Consider the following 17,160-nt stretch of genomic DNA (forward strand, 5'->3'; position numbering starts at 1 on the left):
CCCCATGACGGCCAAAGTGCGAATCAACGAGACAGCGGTTTTCGTCTTCTTTTTCCCGCGGCAAGAGTTCTCAGGGTTGCCATTCGAAAAAAACAGGCTACTGCTGCCAACTGACTACTGTTAACTTGTTACAATAGTAATTATATGTAAAAAAGAAGGTCGTTTTGTTTTCTCAGCTTCGGAGCCAATGGGACGTTGCCAGAGATTCATTCTGCATGTTTGTACAAGAGCGATGATTATGCCATCGGCTTCATCTTTAATATGGACGGTATCTAAAGGTGAATTCGTCATTTTATAATGAACTTGTTACATCTCATCTACATAAATAAAGGATCCTCTTACTTACTAACACAATCAGTGTTTTCATAGACCTCCCCGTGGTGAATTAAGATTAAATTTTGATTTGACATTCCAACTGTCAAAGTGAAATGAACGCAAAACCGATTGCCAACCTTCTCGGATGCGAGCGATGCGAACGTCAGATGGGCTGACAGATGCCCGCGAACTCCTCGCGAAGACCACAAACAACGGCCACGGCCACGGCCACGAGGGCCTTTGGCTCGAACATATGTCTAGTCGATAATAATAAAAATTTCGTAAATAAAAAGTATTTGAGAATATTTTTGTTTGTGTGACCAATTTTAAATTTTTGGGTGTGACCAGTTTTCTCGTGATCAGTTTCAGCGTGTGACCAGTTTTCTCGTGACCAGTTTTAGCGGGTGACCAATTTTCTCGTGATCAGTTTTAGCGTGTGACCAGTTTTCTCGTGACCAGTTTTAGCGTGTGACCAGTTTTCTCGTGACCAGTTTTAGCGTGTGACTAGTTTTCTCGTGACCAGTTTTAGCGTGTGACTAGTTTTCTCGTGACCAGTTTTAGCGTGACGGATGATCACGAGTGACCGATCTAGAGCGACCAGTTGTCCTGTGACAAGTTCACATTTGACTAGTAATCACCGAACCATTTTTTACGTATGGCAATGAACATGCATTTACGGTAGTGGCAACAGCGGTCAACTGTCATTGTACGGTCGTGGAGCCGGAGTGGGCAGTGCAGTGATGGCGGGCTCGCGAATAAAACGACTGTGGACTGTGGCCAGTTTGGGCGCGGGCGGGTGCGGGGTGGGGACGGCGCTCGCCTATTGGTGGACGCGGCGGGGGGGCGCAGAACCCGCTCTCGCCAGCTGGACCTCCAACTACACGCCCAGCGTCCACTGGGACTTCAACTGGGACCAGTCAGTCACTCGCTCACATTACCTAACTCTAGCACTAGCACTAGCACTCGCACTCCATCTCTCTATCTCTATCCATACCTTTTGTTTTCAGTCGCGACCCCAAAAGCATAGTCAAGCCGAGCAAAGGAACCGCCGAAGACGACAACAGATACAATTCCGAAATCGAGACGTACAAATCCACTTCCGTCCGCCACTTGTTCCTCATTCGACACGGACAATATCATCTCGATGGAAAGACTGACAAAGAACGCAGCTTGACGACACTCGGTATATCCTCCATTTGTACATTCTTTACACATACTGACTGACTATGCTACTATTTGAACAAAAATTAATATGCAGAATTATGTACATATATACTGTAATATAAACTACTCGTAGTTTCCGATTGCGCCGACGTTTTCAATTATGCCAACAATCAATTCGACAATTTTTCTTCGTAATGGATACAATTCTTCTTTGTGGCTACGTTTTATCGATAGTTTTCTCTGGTAGTGACACTCCCTTGACCTATCTATCTAACGTGTTATATAAGATCGATCTCTCGTTGATATTGTAGTGTGGGCTGGCGGCTGCTCGCTTGTTGAACGTTTGTCAGGCTGGAACACTAAGCAAAATTAGTGCATCATCTGTGGGATACTGTCGGTTTTAGTGGGTGGTTAGCAGGTTTGGGACCGTTTGGTGGTGATTTGTTCTGACTAATTTGACTGAATGCTAATTTTAGCCTATACCCGTCTTCAAAATGTCGATGGGCCTTTGATTAAACGTGAGTTTGGTCTCACTGAGGGAGCTGATCAGGGGGTTGTTTATCTTACCGAGAGTAGTTCACGGCAAGTTTGTGTACGTGTTTATCAAGGTAGTCAGTGTTTAGGTCATTGTGAATAATAGTGTTTCTTGTGTACCAGTCATAGTTTCCCGCGGCACGCAAGAATTTGTTTTGAACAGTCTGTAATTTGAGTATGGATCTGTTGGAGATGGCTATGTGAGCCCATATGGGGCTCGCATATGTGATTTGTGGGCGGATGTTGGATTTATACAGCAAACACTTGTTTTTAAGCGAGAGTTTGCTGTTGTGTTTACATAGTGGGTAAAGCTTTGACGTAACTGCCCTAGCTCTACGTACCGCATTGGTGATGTGGGGTTTCCAGGTTAGTTTCTGGTCGATTATTACCCCCAGGTAGCGGGTAGACTTGGTCCAGTTGACTGGTTTGTCATTTATGATTAATGGATTGGCTGGTTTACTCCGTTTTTTACGTCTGGAGAAGAATATTGCCTGACTTTTATCCGGGTTGATTTTCATCAGCCATTTATCGTACCACGCTACTAGTTGGTCCGAGTACTTCTGGAGGGCAAACGAGACTCCCTTGGGGCTAATGGAGCTTGCTAAGATGGCAGTGTCATCGGCGTATTGCGCGATGTTTGTGTATCTATGGGTGGGAGTGGGTATTTCGTGTGTGTAAAGGTTGAATAGTGTGGGGCCGAGGATAGAGCCTTGGGGAACTCCGGCGGAGATGTCCCGCTGAGTTGACTTTTGGTCTTTCAATTTGACCTGAAATTTCCGTTCTCTTAGGAAGGATGCAATGGATCGAATTGAGTGGGGGGGGGGGGGGGTGATGTTGGCGGCAATCATTTTAAAAAGGAGGTCTGCGTGCCAAACTTCATCGAAGGCTTTGGAAATATCTAAGAAGATTGCTCCAGTGGACATGTTTCGGTCGAAGCCGTCTATTACGGTTTCAACGACTCTGTGTATCTGGTGAACTGCAGAGTGTTGAGGTCTAAAGCCAAATTGTGTTTTGGGAAGGAGGTCAATTTTAGCGATCTCGTTGTTGAGGTTTGAGATTAAAATCCGTTCCAGGATTTTACTAAGTGAGGAGAGCAAGCTGATGGGTCTGTTGCGAGGGAGGGGTTCGAAAAGGTTTTTCGGATTAGGATGATGTTGGCAAGTTTCCATTGACTCGGAAAATAGCAGATTCTGTTGGTGGCGTTTAGTATTGCTGTGAGTGCAGTGATGGCTTTTTGAGGGAGTTCTTTTAGAGCTTTTATTTTATTTAAATAGGCACACATACAGAATAAAATATAAAAATAAAGTTGTATAATGAGACAAAAAATAATTATAAACATAAATAAAAATATAATATTCCATTTACAGTGAGCACTACATGGTGATATAAAAAAGTAAAATTACAAAAAGATCAAGATTTAAAAAAAAAGTAAAGAAAAGAAACAGGTTAAGTAAAAAAAAAAAGAAAGACAATAAGGGTGAAGAAGCAAATCAACCACATATTATTTTCTTCACCTTTGTCCTAAAAATACTAAAAGAGTCACTAAAGAGGTCAGGACAATCATCTAAGCTATCGTAAATACGGCATATACGAACGATTGCACTCTTGAAAGAGGTGTTGCTTTGACAAATTGGTAGATAAAAAAGATTTGTGCATCTGGTGAATCAGGCATTAACGTTAAAATTAATCTCACTTAAAACAGATGTGTCAAGAATATCATTAGCAATCTTATATAAAATTAACAAATCAGAAACCCTTCTACGCCGAGACAAACTTGCAATATGGAAAAAAGAAAGTCTGTCATTATAAGATGGTAACAGTTTTTTAAGACCAGTCTTATAGGATAAATGGCGCAAAAAACGCTTCTGGATTGTTTCTAAATGCTCAATGTGAGTTTGGTAATAGATTGAGACCATATGATTGAGGCATACTCCATATTACTACGAACCAAACTGTAATAGAGTAGAATCAGAGTATGGGGATTCTTAAAGGGCTTCGCAACTCGGCAAATAAATCCCAAGAGTTTATAAGATTTTGTAACAATATGATTAATATGTTCATTAAATGATAGTTTGGAATCTATAAGTATACCTAAGTCTCTGGCACATTTTTTTGCTATAAGATCTACGTTATTAATATTGTAAGTAAAGTCAATTAGGTTACGATTTCTGGAAAGTGTCAATGAGAAGCATTTAGAAATATTGAGATGTATAAGGTTTACATTACACCATTCAGATATTATATCAATGTCGGATTGTAATTTTAAGCAATCCGACTCACTATTGATAGGATGGAAAACCTTAAGATCATCGGCATAAAGTAAGCATTGACACTTCAGGAGGGGGATTAGATCATTAATAAAAATAATAAACAGAAGTGGTCCAAGGTGAGAACTTTGCGGAACTCCTGAAGGGATTATTCTAGGGGCAGATGAAACTTAATTGTAACCAATTGACTTCTCAAATTAACATAGGAAGTTAACCATCTAAGTAGATTGCTGTTCCGACTTTTGTAATGACGTGTGGCAAACAGTCTTATTAACTGATTGTCGATTGGCATTATTGACGAGTTGGCATTAGTGTCGGCCCAAGCGGAAATACGCGACGGTCGACAGAGTCACCGAGTAGACGGCGTACGGACAGCTTGTGTTCCGTACGCTCCGCTGGCCCACCACGTGCAAATTTTACATTTCAATAAACTACATCAAACCATTATCGAAGTCTTTTCCATGATGGTCACTTCGAACCGGACACCAGTAACCTAGGCCACAACACCAAACGGACAAACCAATAGGAAAAAACGTGGTCGAGAAAAAATGGATATCAATTAAGAAATCGGTATCGTTCCTTTGTTACTATCCATACCTTTCCAATACTAATAACATGTTTGCTTCTATTTCAGCAATATATTGATTGACGTACAGAGGTACATGACCGCGTGATTGACGCAGAAAATATATAAATAAAAACATAACCTACAAAGACGCATGGGACACAGAGGTAATCCAAAATTATCGGAACGATCACATAAACATCGTAAAGGATATTCAAGTAAGTGAATGTATTCAATCTCAGGCAATCTGTTCAAAAGGCAATCATGTGGGTAGGTCAGTTTTTAAAATATGTTTTAAAGTATAACAATTAATTAACGCGATTGTATAAAATAATATCGCGCTACGAAGGAATGTTTCATCGGTCGCATCGAATTTCGTATTAAAAGTGTAAAATCAGATGTAGTGTAAAATTAGCAAAGCACGTGGAGAATTATACTTGTAGCCCCAAAGTGGATTAAATCAAGTACATACCGGTATATTCATATCGGTAGATCTTTGTTTCTTAATGTGTGTAGAAACACCCTCCCCCCCCCCCCCCTTCCACGATAAATGTGGAATTATACTTGTAGCCCCAAAGTGGCTTAAACCAAGTACATACCGGTATATGCATATCGGTAGATCTTTGTTTCTTAATGTGTGTAGAAACACCCTCCCCCCCCCCCCCTTCCACGATAAATGTGGAATTATACTTGTAGCCCCAAAGTGGCTTAAACCAAGTACATACCGGTATATGCATATCGGTAGATCTTTGTTTCTTAATGTGTGTAGAAACACCCTCCCCCCCCCCCCCTTCCACGATAAATGTGGAATTACACTTGTAGCCCCAAAGTGGATTAAATCAAGTACATACCGGCATATTCATACATCGGTAGATCTCTTTGTTTCATAATGTGTGATGAAACAGTGGTGATTTAAATTAAATCACAAGACTTGTAGCCCCAAAGTGGTTTAAATCAAGCACCCACCAATTTAGGGTTGTTATTTCTTCCAAAATATGTTGGATAGATTCTGGTGATAATAGTTAAAGTAGAATATTAAGATTCACGGTTAATCATTGAATATTATTACCTTATCTCTACGAATAGTTCAATTGACAGCTATAGTAGAGAATAACTGTATTTATGAGACGAAATAGTGCAACTTTCTGAAACAAATGTCAAGTGCTGAAAACGAGGTAATAGAAGCTTCGACTTCCCAGTCGCATAAAGGTCGAAATCCAACTAGGGACGTAGAACCTATTAGAGACAGGTCAAGCTCTAGAATACATCAGACTCGAAGTCAGACTCAATCGATAAAAACATTAGCGAAAGAAAATAAAGTAGAAGTTACAATGACGTCAATAGAATTAAGGTATTCGGGCGCGTTTAAAAGACTACAGGAGAAAATAGACAGAATCTCCGAAATAAATGAAGGACAGTATCAATTTATTGAAAAAGCATACGACTATCTCCAAAAACTCCATTATGAGTATTTAGACAACATCACAGATATAGAGCAGGCGGATCAAATAGACGAAGAGTTCTACATAATCACAATGACAATTCAAAATCTTAAAGCAGCATTAGAGAGACAATCCATTCAAGATTGTAAACTGAAGGTAGAGCAAGCAACAATTAAATTTGCTAGAGATAAGTTACCGACGCTAACCATTCCCACATTTCAGGGAGATCCATCTGAATGGCAATCGTTTCAACAAGCTTTTAAGAATATAATAGGAAACAAAACGGAATATTCGAATGTCACGAAATTGCAATATTTGCATCAATCCTTAATCGGTCCCGCTTTGGCAGCTGTATCAGGTTTAGATATTAGCTCAGACAATTACGAAATAGCTTGGAGTATTTTAGACAAGCAATATAATTTACCAAGACTTAATCTCAAAACTAGGATTAACTCACTTTGTGACTTAAAATTAATCACAAGAGAATCACATATCGAATTGAGAAATCTATTGAATCAGGTAACAGTGTGTATTAAAAACATTGAATCGTTGGGTTACGCGAGAGAAATTTTAGATCCATGGGTAACATGTTTAGTTCTAAGGAAATTACCTTTTAATATAGTAAGAGACTGGGAAATATCGCTGGTTAGCAGAGAAATGCCACCATATGAAAGTTTAGAGACATTCTTGCAGAATAGATGTAATGTATTACAATCTACTGCATCTGTAACTACGGTGAAGGAATTCCCTCATAGTCGTCAAAGAATCATGAGAACTCATGTCGCGAACAAAAACCCATCAAGTAAGGTAAACGCATGCGCATTCTGTCGAAATAATCATTTCATAGGCAAATGTGATAAATTCAAAGCAAAATCCAGTATGGAAAGAAATGAATTCGTTAAATCTAATAACATGTGTTTTAAATGTTTAAATTCATCGCATAAGATAACAAATTGCAAGTCTAACTATAATTGCTTAAGGTGCAAACAAAACCATCACACTTTGTTGCATCAGGACGATACATTTAGTTCCAATAATACGGGAAGGAAGTCAATTAATGCTCATTCTACTCATTTCTCTCAAAGGGAGATAATTTTACCCACGGTACAAGTAGACATTATAACGTCCAATGGAACGGTCGCTAAGGGTCGCACATTATTAGATTCCGGCTCACAAGTCAACTATGTTACCACATCTTTCGCTAAGAAGAATAACTTCAAATTAGAGAAAATCTCTCAAAAAATTGTAGGTATCGCTAATCAAGAAAGTAGCATTCGTCACATCACCAAGGTGACCATAAGGTCTTCAACCACTAATTACTCAACCAAAGTGTTGTGTTTGGTATTACCAGAAATTACTGGCGAAATTCCAACTGTGAAACTGGATCAACAGTTAATTTCAATACCAGCGGGAATCAAGTTATCAGATCCCCTTTGGAATAAACCGACGCCAATCGATTTATTGCTCGGCGCCGAGATTTGCGTTCATGCTATGAAAGCAGGAACCATCCAGTTAGGAAAAGGTATGCCTATCTTAAAGGATACCGAATTCGGATGGACAATAGTTGGTCCATATCCCGAAGTAAATAATGCTCCAGGGAAGAGCCACATAGGCTTAAGTCAATTAGACAGTCACATTCAAAACTTTTGGATGATAGACCAGGTTCCTATGGTAAAACATCAATCTCTTGAGGAGAAAAGATGTGAGGAACATTTCCAAGCACACACATCACGAGATAAAAACGGTAGATTTTGTGTAGCTTTACCATATAAAAATTCCCCGGTAGTATTAGGAAGTTCATTGCACATTGCGGAGAAAAGACACAAAACTTTGGAAAGACGTTTTTTAGCCAATAATAATTTAAAAATGGAATACAATAAAGTTTTAGAAGAGTACATAAATTTAGGACATATGTCAGAGTGTGAACCCCCGGAGGCACATGAGGTTCATTGTTATTTACCTCATCACGTCGTGGTTAAGGAGTCTAGCCTTACCACTAAATATCGTGTAGTTTTTGATGCGTCCGCAAAGACAACGTCTAATATCTCACTAAATAATATTTTGATGGTGGGACCTAGTGTCCAATCAGATTTGTTAAGTTTACTACTCAACTTTCGACTCCATAAATACGTGATTACTGCGGATATTAAGCAGATGTACCGACAGATTCAAATAGCAGAGAAAAATAAAAATGTACAACGAATCATTTGGCGAACAGATCCCCAGAGTAAATTCAAGCATTACAAGCTTAATACAGTAACATTCGGAACTGCTTCAGCCCCATTTTTAGCTACTAGATGTCTAAATCAGTTAGCAGAGGAGAATAGAAACAAATATCCCATCGCTAGTAAAGTGATCGAACGTGATTTTTATGTTGATGATTTGCTCACGGGAACTAATACTATTGAAGCTGGTAAATTATTAAAGGTTCAACTGGAAACCATATTATTATCAGCCGGTATGCCCTTAAGCAAATGGACATCGAACAACTCCGATATAATCACGGATGTTAAAGCTGACGATTGTTCAGATTTTAACTTCTCTAACGAATCACACAAAACTTTAGGTTTATTTTGGAAACCGCGGGAAGACGTTTTTGTATTTAAGGTTCAAACCGAAGTCGAGACTGAAAATATAACAAAAAGAAACTTTTTATCAGTAATTAGTCAGATCTTCGACCCATTAGGACTATTATCTCCATTGTTAATTAATTATAAGATATTAATGCAATCTGTCTGGCAACAAACCATTGGTTGGGATGAATTCATTCCTCAGACAATCTTCAAAAAATGGAAAGATTGCCAATTATCCAATACAGTCATGAAACTTTATAAAATTCCTAGATTGATAATACTAAATAATGTCATTAATATACAGGCACACGGATTTTGTGACGCATCCGAGAAAGCTTATGGTGCTTGTATTTATGTAAAATGTACTGATCAATTGGGAAATTCCAAATGTCATCTTGTGTGTTCTCGTTCGAGAGTCGCTCCGCTCAGTTTTGTAACTATTCCGCGTTTAGAGCTGTGCTCCGCTATGTTATTATCAAAGTTAATGAAGTCAACAATAGACCAATTAACAATTCATATTAATGAAAAATATTATTGGACGGATTCAACCGTCGCATTGCATTGGATTAGAGGAGAGTCATGTAAATGGACCACCTTCGTTGCCAATCGAGTGGCCGAAATCCAATCAATATCTCAACCCATTGAGTGGTACCATGTCTCCTCTACAGACAATCCAGCAGATTTAATTTCTCGAGGGACTCAACCATCAGAATTAAATCATAATTCGTTATGGTGGGACGGCCCTAGTTGGTTGAAATTAGACGAATCACGATGGCCTCGAAGACCTCCTGAGATCACAATAGATCTTCCAGAGAGAAGGGTAGTCACTAACGCTACCCTTGTGAGGGAAAATAATTGGATAGATAAACATTCTCATCTTCCAAGACTCCTTCGAGTTTTATCATATGTTCGTCGGCCACTAAGGAATAAACAATTAAACGTTAAAGAAAATAACGAACCGTCCGCTTTAGAATTAAAAGATGCTTTAAATAATTTGATAAGGTTATCGCAAATGGAATCATTTCCATTGGAATATCGTTTGCTGAGCAAGGGACATCCAATTCCCAGTAGCAGTAAATTAGCTAAATTGTCCCCTCTATTCCACGAGAATTTAATTTGTGTTGGAAGTAGACTTCCTCTGGGAACAACTCTATCAACGTCACCCATTATCTTGTCAAATAAGCATAAACTCACACACATGATTGTCCGAGATGCGCACTTGAAATATATTCACTTGGGTACTCAAGCCTTACTGTCGTTATTGCGGCAGACCTATTGGCCATTGGCCGGACATAATACTGTCAAAGGAGTGGTGCGTTCATGTGTCATTTGTTTCAGAAATAAACCACTGTCACACAATAGATTAATGGGATTACTCCCGCTTGAACGTACCACTGCGAATTTTCCTTTCAGTCATGTGGGGATAGATTTCGCAGGACCTTTTCCTGTGAAGAGTGGTTGCAATAAGAATTCTAAGATAATTAAGGGTTACGTTTGTGTCTTTGTGTGTTTTTCCAGTAAGGCAGTTCACTTGGAACTTGTCGGAGACTTAACGAGTTCAAATTTCTTAAATTGTTTAAGAAGATTCGTAGCCAGACGTGGCAGGCCCAATACGATATATTCCGACAATGCTACTAATTTTGTCGGTGCAAGTCGTGAACTCGTTAATTTAGTAAAATTAATTTACGAACGTCCTCATGAGGAGAAGCTACTACGGTATGTAGCCTCCGAAGGGATTCGTTGGAAGTTTAACCCGCCAAGGGCGCCTCACATGGGAGGGCTGTGGGAAGCAGCGGTTAAATCCATGAAGATTCATTTAAACAAGGTGTTAAAGGCCACCACCTTAAATTTCGAATCATTTTGTACGGTATTGACTCAAATAGAAGCTTGCATGAATTCCCGTCCTCTTAGTCCCTTGTCTTCGGATCCACTAGACCTTTTACCCCTCACACCTGGACATTTCTTAATTGGCAGATCCTTACTCGCTCTTCCAATGGAGGTTAAATATAACACTAATGTCCATGCCAATCTGCTTCAGATACAATTGACCACAGCAGCATTTTGGAAACGTTGGTCGGCGGAATATTTACATTCTTTGCAGTTACGACACAAATGGAAGAAGGACTCGAGCAACAATCTGAGTGTGGGTCAAATGGTCCTGTTAAAGGAGGAACACATGCTGCCAACCCGATGGGTCTTGGGTCGAATCACTAAATTGTATCCCGGACCAGATGGCAGAGTTCGAGTCGTCGACGTCTTTACTGCCAGCGGAGAGTTTCGTCGGTCCAGTCATCTAGTGGCGCCATTGCCGATTCTACCACAAGGACCACTTGACAGGAAGGAAGATCAGCAAGAGGGAGGAGAAACAGCAGCTTCAATTCCGTCAACTTCGGTAGCTTAGTTTAACCCGAAGACACTACCCCCAACTCATATTACTTATTAGATGTAATCATGAGTTTAAATCATTCAATGTTAATAGTAGTACTCCGTAATTCACTTTAATTGTGTTGTGTGTATAATTTAAGCTATTTTCATTTTAACATTCGGCAGTATATATCTCCGAATTTAATCTAATCATTTTGTCTTTATAATATAAGACTTGTCTCATGTCATCACTCGGAAGGATTATATCCGAGTTTAAAATAAACTGTTCAAATTTGACAGTTAAAATTAGATTCATGATTTGTTAATGTTAGTCTCCAAGCCACACTTAATGGAGCATCTTAAATTATTTCATGTCTACTTAATTATAACCTGCCGGGAGTCATCCGCAGGTCTTCTGTTTCTTGTTATGAAAACATAAGTTAACTCTTACTGTTTATAGTATTTATGTGAATCATAGAATAAGTAAATATTATAATACTGAACATTTCGATGTTTAACGTAGAGACATCTATAATCATAGTTCGCCTTCATTTCCTGCTTGTAGGAATGAATGAATGACTTTCCAATTTACTTTTAATTTAGCAATGTTTGTGCTACTTGTTGATGAAATCAAGTTAACTTAGGAGCATTACACTCACTAATCAAGTTTAGTTGATCGGTAATAGCTGATCTGTCTTGACAACTGTAACAGTGTCAACATTGTATTGTCTAAGTTAACATCAAGATGAGGAATGCTTAAGTTTTAAACCATATACAGTCCACTCTCTCTTCTTTAAAGTAAACTTATCTTGTAATGCTTATTCACAGCTTCAAAGGAGATTTCAAAAATTTTAATGTAAATAGAAACAACATTCACCAGAGGTATACCTATAAGTTGAAATATTACTGAACCAATAAATTGATTTTATCCTCACACTGGATGAGGCAAAGGTTTCATTATTCACCCTCTATTTAATTATTTTAAGAGCTATGATATATTGTAAACGACTCGTCAGTAATGCTGTAACTCTGTAGAATAACTGTATTGTTCAACAGTTTTCCTATGTGGGACTATGTTCCGACTTTTGTAATGACGTGTGGCAAACAGTCTTATTAACTGATTGTCGATTGGCATTATTGACGAGTTGGCATTAGTGTCGGCCCAAGCGGAAATACGCGACGGTCGACAGAGTCACCGAGTAGACGGCGTACGGACAGCTTGTGTTCCGTACGCTCCGCTGGCCCACCACGTGCAAATTTTACATTTCAATAAACTACATCAAACCATTATCGAAGTCTTTTCCAATTGCCATGAATTCCAATTTTAGATAATTTACGAAATAGCAAACCGTGATTAACCTTGTCAAAAGCCTTTTGAAAGTCTGTATATATAACATCTACTTGTGTACGAGTATTAAGATATTTATAAATTGTGGTAGTGAATTCAATAAGATTAGACACGGTTGATTTTTTTTTAACAAATCCATGTTGTTCCTGTGCAATTTTAGGCACTACATGAGAATAAATATGATTATAAGTTAAACATTCAAAAATTTTATCAAAACAGGATAAGATACAATAGGTACAATATTGGCTAGTTTCCATTTAGAAGGGAATACACCAGCAGATAAAGAATTGTTAAAAATTATAAATACGGGTTCCACAAGTTCCAAATAACAAGTTTTAATAAAGTATGGAGTTATGCCGTCAGGTCCAGCATCCTTATTTACATCTAAATTTAATAGGACATAAATAATCTCCTTTTTTTCAACATATATTTTATTAAGGCAGTACGAGCAATTGTCAATGTGAGCGTCCACATATGAAAGGGAGCAATCATCATTGTTATGCACAGATGAAAAATATTCCGAAAACAACTCACACATATCTAAGCCAGATGAGGCACAAATCTTATTAAATTTTTAAGTTTCGGGCAAAGAATTACCCTTGCATGTTCAGAGAAATGCGGGATTCAGTATAGGACAAGTAGTCAGTATGGCATTTGGACAACAGTCTCTTGGAGCGAGTTCTTAATAATGCAAAGGTGTCGTAATCACTGGGATTACCAAAGACTTTGTACCTTTTATGTACTTTGGCTTTCTCCTTGAGACATTTCACCAATGATTTACTGAACCAGATTGGATATCGGCCAGTGTCAGATACAATTTTCTTTGTAGGTGTATTGTCACCAATAATACTATATAATGTGTTGTAGAATACACTGACCGATTCATTAATGCTCAAATTATTAAAAAGATCAGACCAATCTATTAATGATAAATTAGTTCTGCAATTACCAAAATTACATCTTCTGTAATTCAGTACAATGTTAGGCATAGAATCTATTAAGTTTCTTAAAATGTCGATGGGGAAGTCTTCATACCATACTTTTTCAATGGTCTCTTTTAATGATTGATGGCTAGACACATTTGTTTTACTAATCCTATATTTAATAGCCATCCATAAATTTTCAATTGGGTTTAAATCGGGACTATTCCAGGCCATGTTAATGTCTTTACACCCAATTCCTGCAAATAAACCCGAACCTAAAAAAAAGTAACAAAAATATTTCAGTTTTTTGATCGAAATATTATTAATTACATTCAATATCATTAAATAAAATTAATACTCACTAATTTAGCTCGATGACAAGGGGCAGAGTCATCTTGGGATATGACATCATCAGAATTTGAAAGATGGTTTTCCATTGATGGGATAAAACTTTTTTCTAGAATTTTTATATATGCTATTCCGTTAATGGAACCTTGCAGAAACTGTATTAGACCAATTCCATAATAAGAAAAACATCCCCAAACCATGTGGCTTGGTGATGCTTCACTGTCTTCAGGGTACACTTTTGGTCGAATCTTTCTCCAACTTTTCTTCGAACATACAGAAAACCATCGGAGCTGAAGAGGTTGAATTTCGACTCATCAGAAAATATCACTTGTCGCCAATCCGATGTCGTCCAATTTTCGTGATATTTCGACCACTCTAATCGGTTTTTCATCATTTTCTTCGTAAGTGATGGGTTTTTCGCAGGTTTACGAGCGTACAGTCTATGTAGCTTCTCTAAGTCGTCTTCTTAAGGTTACATCACTAATTTCAATTTAAAATTGATCCGAGATCTCTTTTCTTATCTCTACAGCAGTTTTGAACCGTGTCCGTAAAGATAATTGAGTTATCAGGCGATCTTGTCTCTCGGATGTGCATCTTTTCGGTCCTGTCCCCTTCTTACGAGCAAAAGTTCCAGAATCCTTTTTATTTTTCATTATTCTTGACACAGTAGATACAGAACGTCCCATTTGTTGAGAAATTGATCGCAATAAATGTCCAGAGTCTTCCAAAGCCGCGATTTTTATATTCTCCTCCAATGATAGTTGAGTGTATTTTTGCATGGTATTTTTATTTTCAATGATTTCGATCCGTAAACCTCAACAGCTCACACTAAACTGAACTCAAATCGTAGAAAACAATCATATGTAAAAGCCCCGATCGTTAAAAACCACACACCTAAAGGGACAATATTTTTATTGCCCAAAAATCGTAAAATCACAAGTGTTCCGGTTTCCGAAACCGCGACGGTATAATCTGTGTCAATAAACCAAAAGGTTTCTGAGAAAAATATAAAAAACCTCTAGTACTACTTCCGGTTCAGGTAAAAATATAAGGGTATAAAATTTATAATTTCTATCGCATGTAAAAAAATTCGGTCCGATTCAGTTAGTGGTTTGGGAGATAATTTAATTCAAAAACTTAAAAAAAGAGCACACCTACATACATATAAGGGGAGGTACCATTTCCGGTCAACTTAAAAATTTGAAATAAATTTACGTTTAATCGATAAGAATTTCAGTGACCGATACTAAGTTTCAGTTCAATAGGACTAACAGTGTTCAAAAAATTCCCAAAATACACACACACATAAACACACATTTTTTCTAGATCATGAAAACGTGATCAGTTATCGATTCTGAGTTCGTATCAGTCAAATTTTCGCATGATCACCAAACTTCATCTATTGTTACTATGTACATAGATAAAGTAAAAACTTACGAAGCACCATATTATATCTTTCTTGTATTTGAATGCACAGACTTAATTATCTAAAAGCATGCTTAAATATATCAACAATTAAACTATTTTGAAGCTTAATATATAATTGAAATGCAGGTAGAGAACAAGCGGAATTGACCGGAGCCCGTCTTAAAGAGTTAGGTTATAAATGGGACCGCATGGAACGATCCACAATGACCCGTGCCCAAGAAACGGCCAAACTGATAGCCCAGTATTTAGATCCGGAACTGAAGTTCCGAGATTGCAGCTTATTAGAGGAGGGAACGCCGGTTCCTCCAGAGCCACCCATCGACCGCTGGAAAACAGAACCTTGTGTAAAACGACTACCCTGATAAATAAAATACACTTTATATTATGAAAATAATACATCAACCGATTCATTAATGCCGTTTGAAATATCCAGGAATTCTTTCAAGACGGTGCCAGGATTGAGGCAGCTTTCCGGAAGCATTTCCACCGAGCTAAGCCGTCTCAGACGGATGATACGTTCACGCTGGTCGTCTGCCACGCTAATGTAATTCGCTACTTCGTATGCAGGTGCGTCTTTTAGTATTATGTATCATCGCACTCCATTCTTATTTGCATTTGAATGTTTCGATTGATCTGTTTCAGAGCTATGCAGTTCCCGCCCGAGGCTTGGTTGAGAATCTCTCTGAGTCACGCGTCTATAACGTGGTTGTCCATCTTGCCCAACGGCCATGTGATCCTTCGAAGTCTCTGCGATACCGGCCATATGGAGCCGAGATGTATTACCTCCAATAGTAATTGATATTGTGTTCGTATGAAAATTCGTATGTCCGATATGCAAAATCATCGTATATGAAAGGGAGAAGGCCCCGGGGTGCCGGAGGCATCGGGGGCGCTGGGGACGCTAGAGCCCCTGGCGTCGGAGGCGCCAGGGGCGCTGGGGGCAAAGGCCCCGGGGTGCCAAAGGCAACGGGGGCGCTGGGAGCGAAGGCGTCAGGGCGTCGGCGATGCACAAAACGTAATTCATAATTCGTAATTTGTAATTTCTAATTCATGCATCAATTTCTTTTCGAAACCAGTCGTTTCTATTTCTTATTATTCGTGTTTCAATTCCTTTACGAAACCACCCGTTGAAATCAACGGGCATAACACTAGTATAATAATAAAGATACTGCCATGTATTAAGCTGTTTATGTATTTATTGTATAGCAAATATTTTTTAATCTATTATTAGATAAACGGAATTGCTAGTTTTCAAATTTGTGATTTTTTACACGCTCAAGTGTTTATTTGAGTATTAAAATTATTGTAATCGGTGCAAATTATTTGTAAATACAGTGTAAATTAAATATTTTTTTATTTTTAATAAATAATAAAATTACTGTTAAATCTTGTTTTTATTAAAAATATTAATTGATTGAGACTTTTATATACAAATTGAATGTATGGAGACTTCTTTACAGGTGCATTATATGAATCCGGAATCTCTTTACAGAAGATGACTTATTTTATGACGAGAATAATTTAAACGTCCATTTTATAAAATAAGTGCATTTAAAAAAAAATTGTACATTAAAAAAAGTTTCTGTTCAATAGCAAAAATTTGTGTGCATTTCTAAGGCCTGTCGCACACTCGGCCACTCGCCACAGCCACCGGTGGCGGCCACAAGCTGCGGAATACATTTCTCATAGAGTTTGTATGGGACGCGCGCAAACACAACTACTCGCCACAAGCTACGGCAGTGGCGGGCTCTCACAGCTAGTGGTCGCCACTCGCCACTTTTTTTCCCGCGCAAACACGGCGACGCGCCACTCGACGCGCCGCACGGTAAAATCGATCGCGCATCATGGAATTGCGCACCGTGGATATTGGATGTATCCAATAACGGCGA

At 38.4% G+C, this 17,160-nt stretch overlaps 1 protein-coding gene across 1 annotated transcript; it reads left to right on the top strand.

Annotated features, from left to right (window-relative positions):
* Positions 1 to 4: 4 nt before the first annotated feature.
* LOC143917748 (serine/threonine-protein phosphatase Pgam5, mitochondrial-like) lies at positions 5 to 16,116 on the top strand. Its single transcript, XM_077439329.1, has 6 exons — positions 5 to 75; positions 998 to 1,231; positions 1,323 to 1,498; positions 15,398 to 15,615; positions 15,705 to 15,838; positions 15,914 to 16,116. Exons 1-6 carry the CDS (start codon positions 5 to 7, stop codon positions 16,068 to 16,070), a joined length of 990 nt encoding a protein of 329 aa, XP_077295455.1. The 3' UTR covers positions 16,071 to 16,116.
* Positions 16,117 to 17,160: the final 1,044 nt, after the last annotated feature.

Source organism: Arctopsyche grandis, chromosome 10 (genome assembly GCF_051622035.1).
Source record: "Arctopsyche grandis isolate Sample6627 chromosome 10, ASM5162203v2, whole genome shotgun sequence".
In the NCBI taxonomy this organism is placed as follows: Eukaryota; Metazoa; Arthropoda; class Insecta; order Trichoptera; family Hydropsychidae; genus Arctopsyche; species Arctopsyche grandis.

Bases quoted from the DNA above. Each gene is read 5' to 3' on its own strand.
- LOC143917748 (XM_077439329.1), top strand. From the start codon at position 5: ATGACGGCCAAAGTGCGAATCAACGAGACAGCGGTTTTCGTCTTCTTT. The intron at 1,232-1,322 runs GTCAGTCACTCG...TTTTGTTTTCAG, and splicing joins TGGGACTTCAACTGGGACCA to TCGCGACCCCAAAAGCATAG. The intron at 1,499-15,397 runs GTATATCCTCCA...ATTGAAATGCAG, and splicing joins ACGCAGCTTGACGACACTCG to GTAGAGAACAAGCGGAATTG.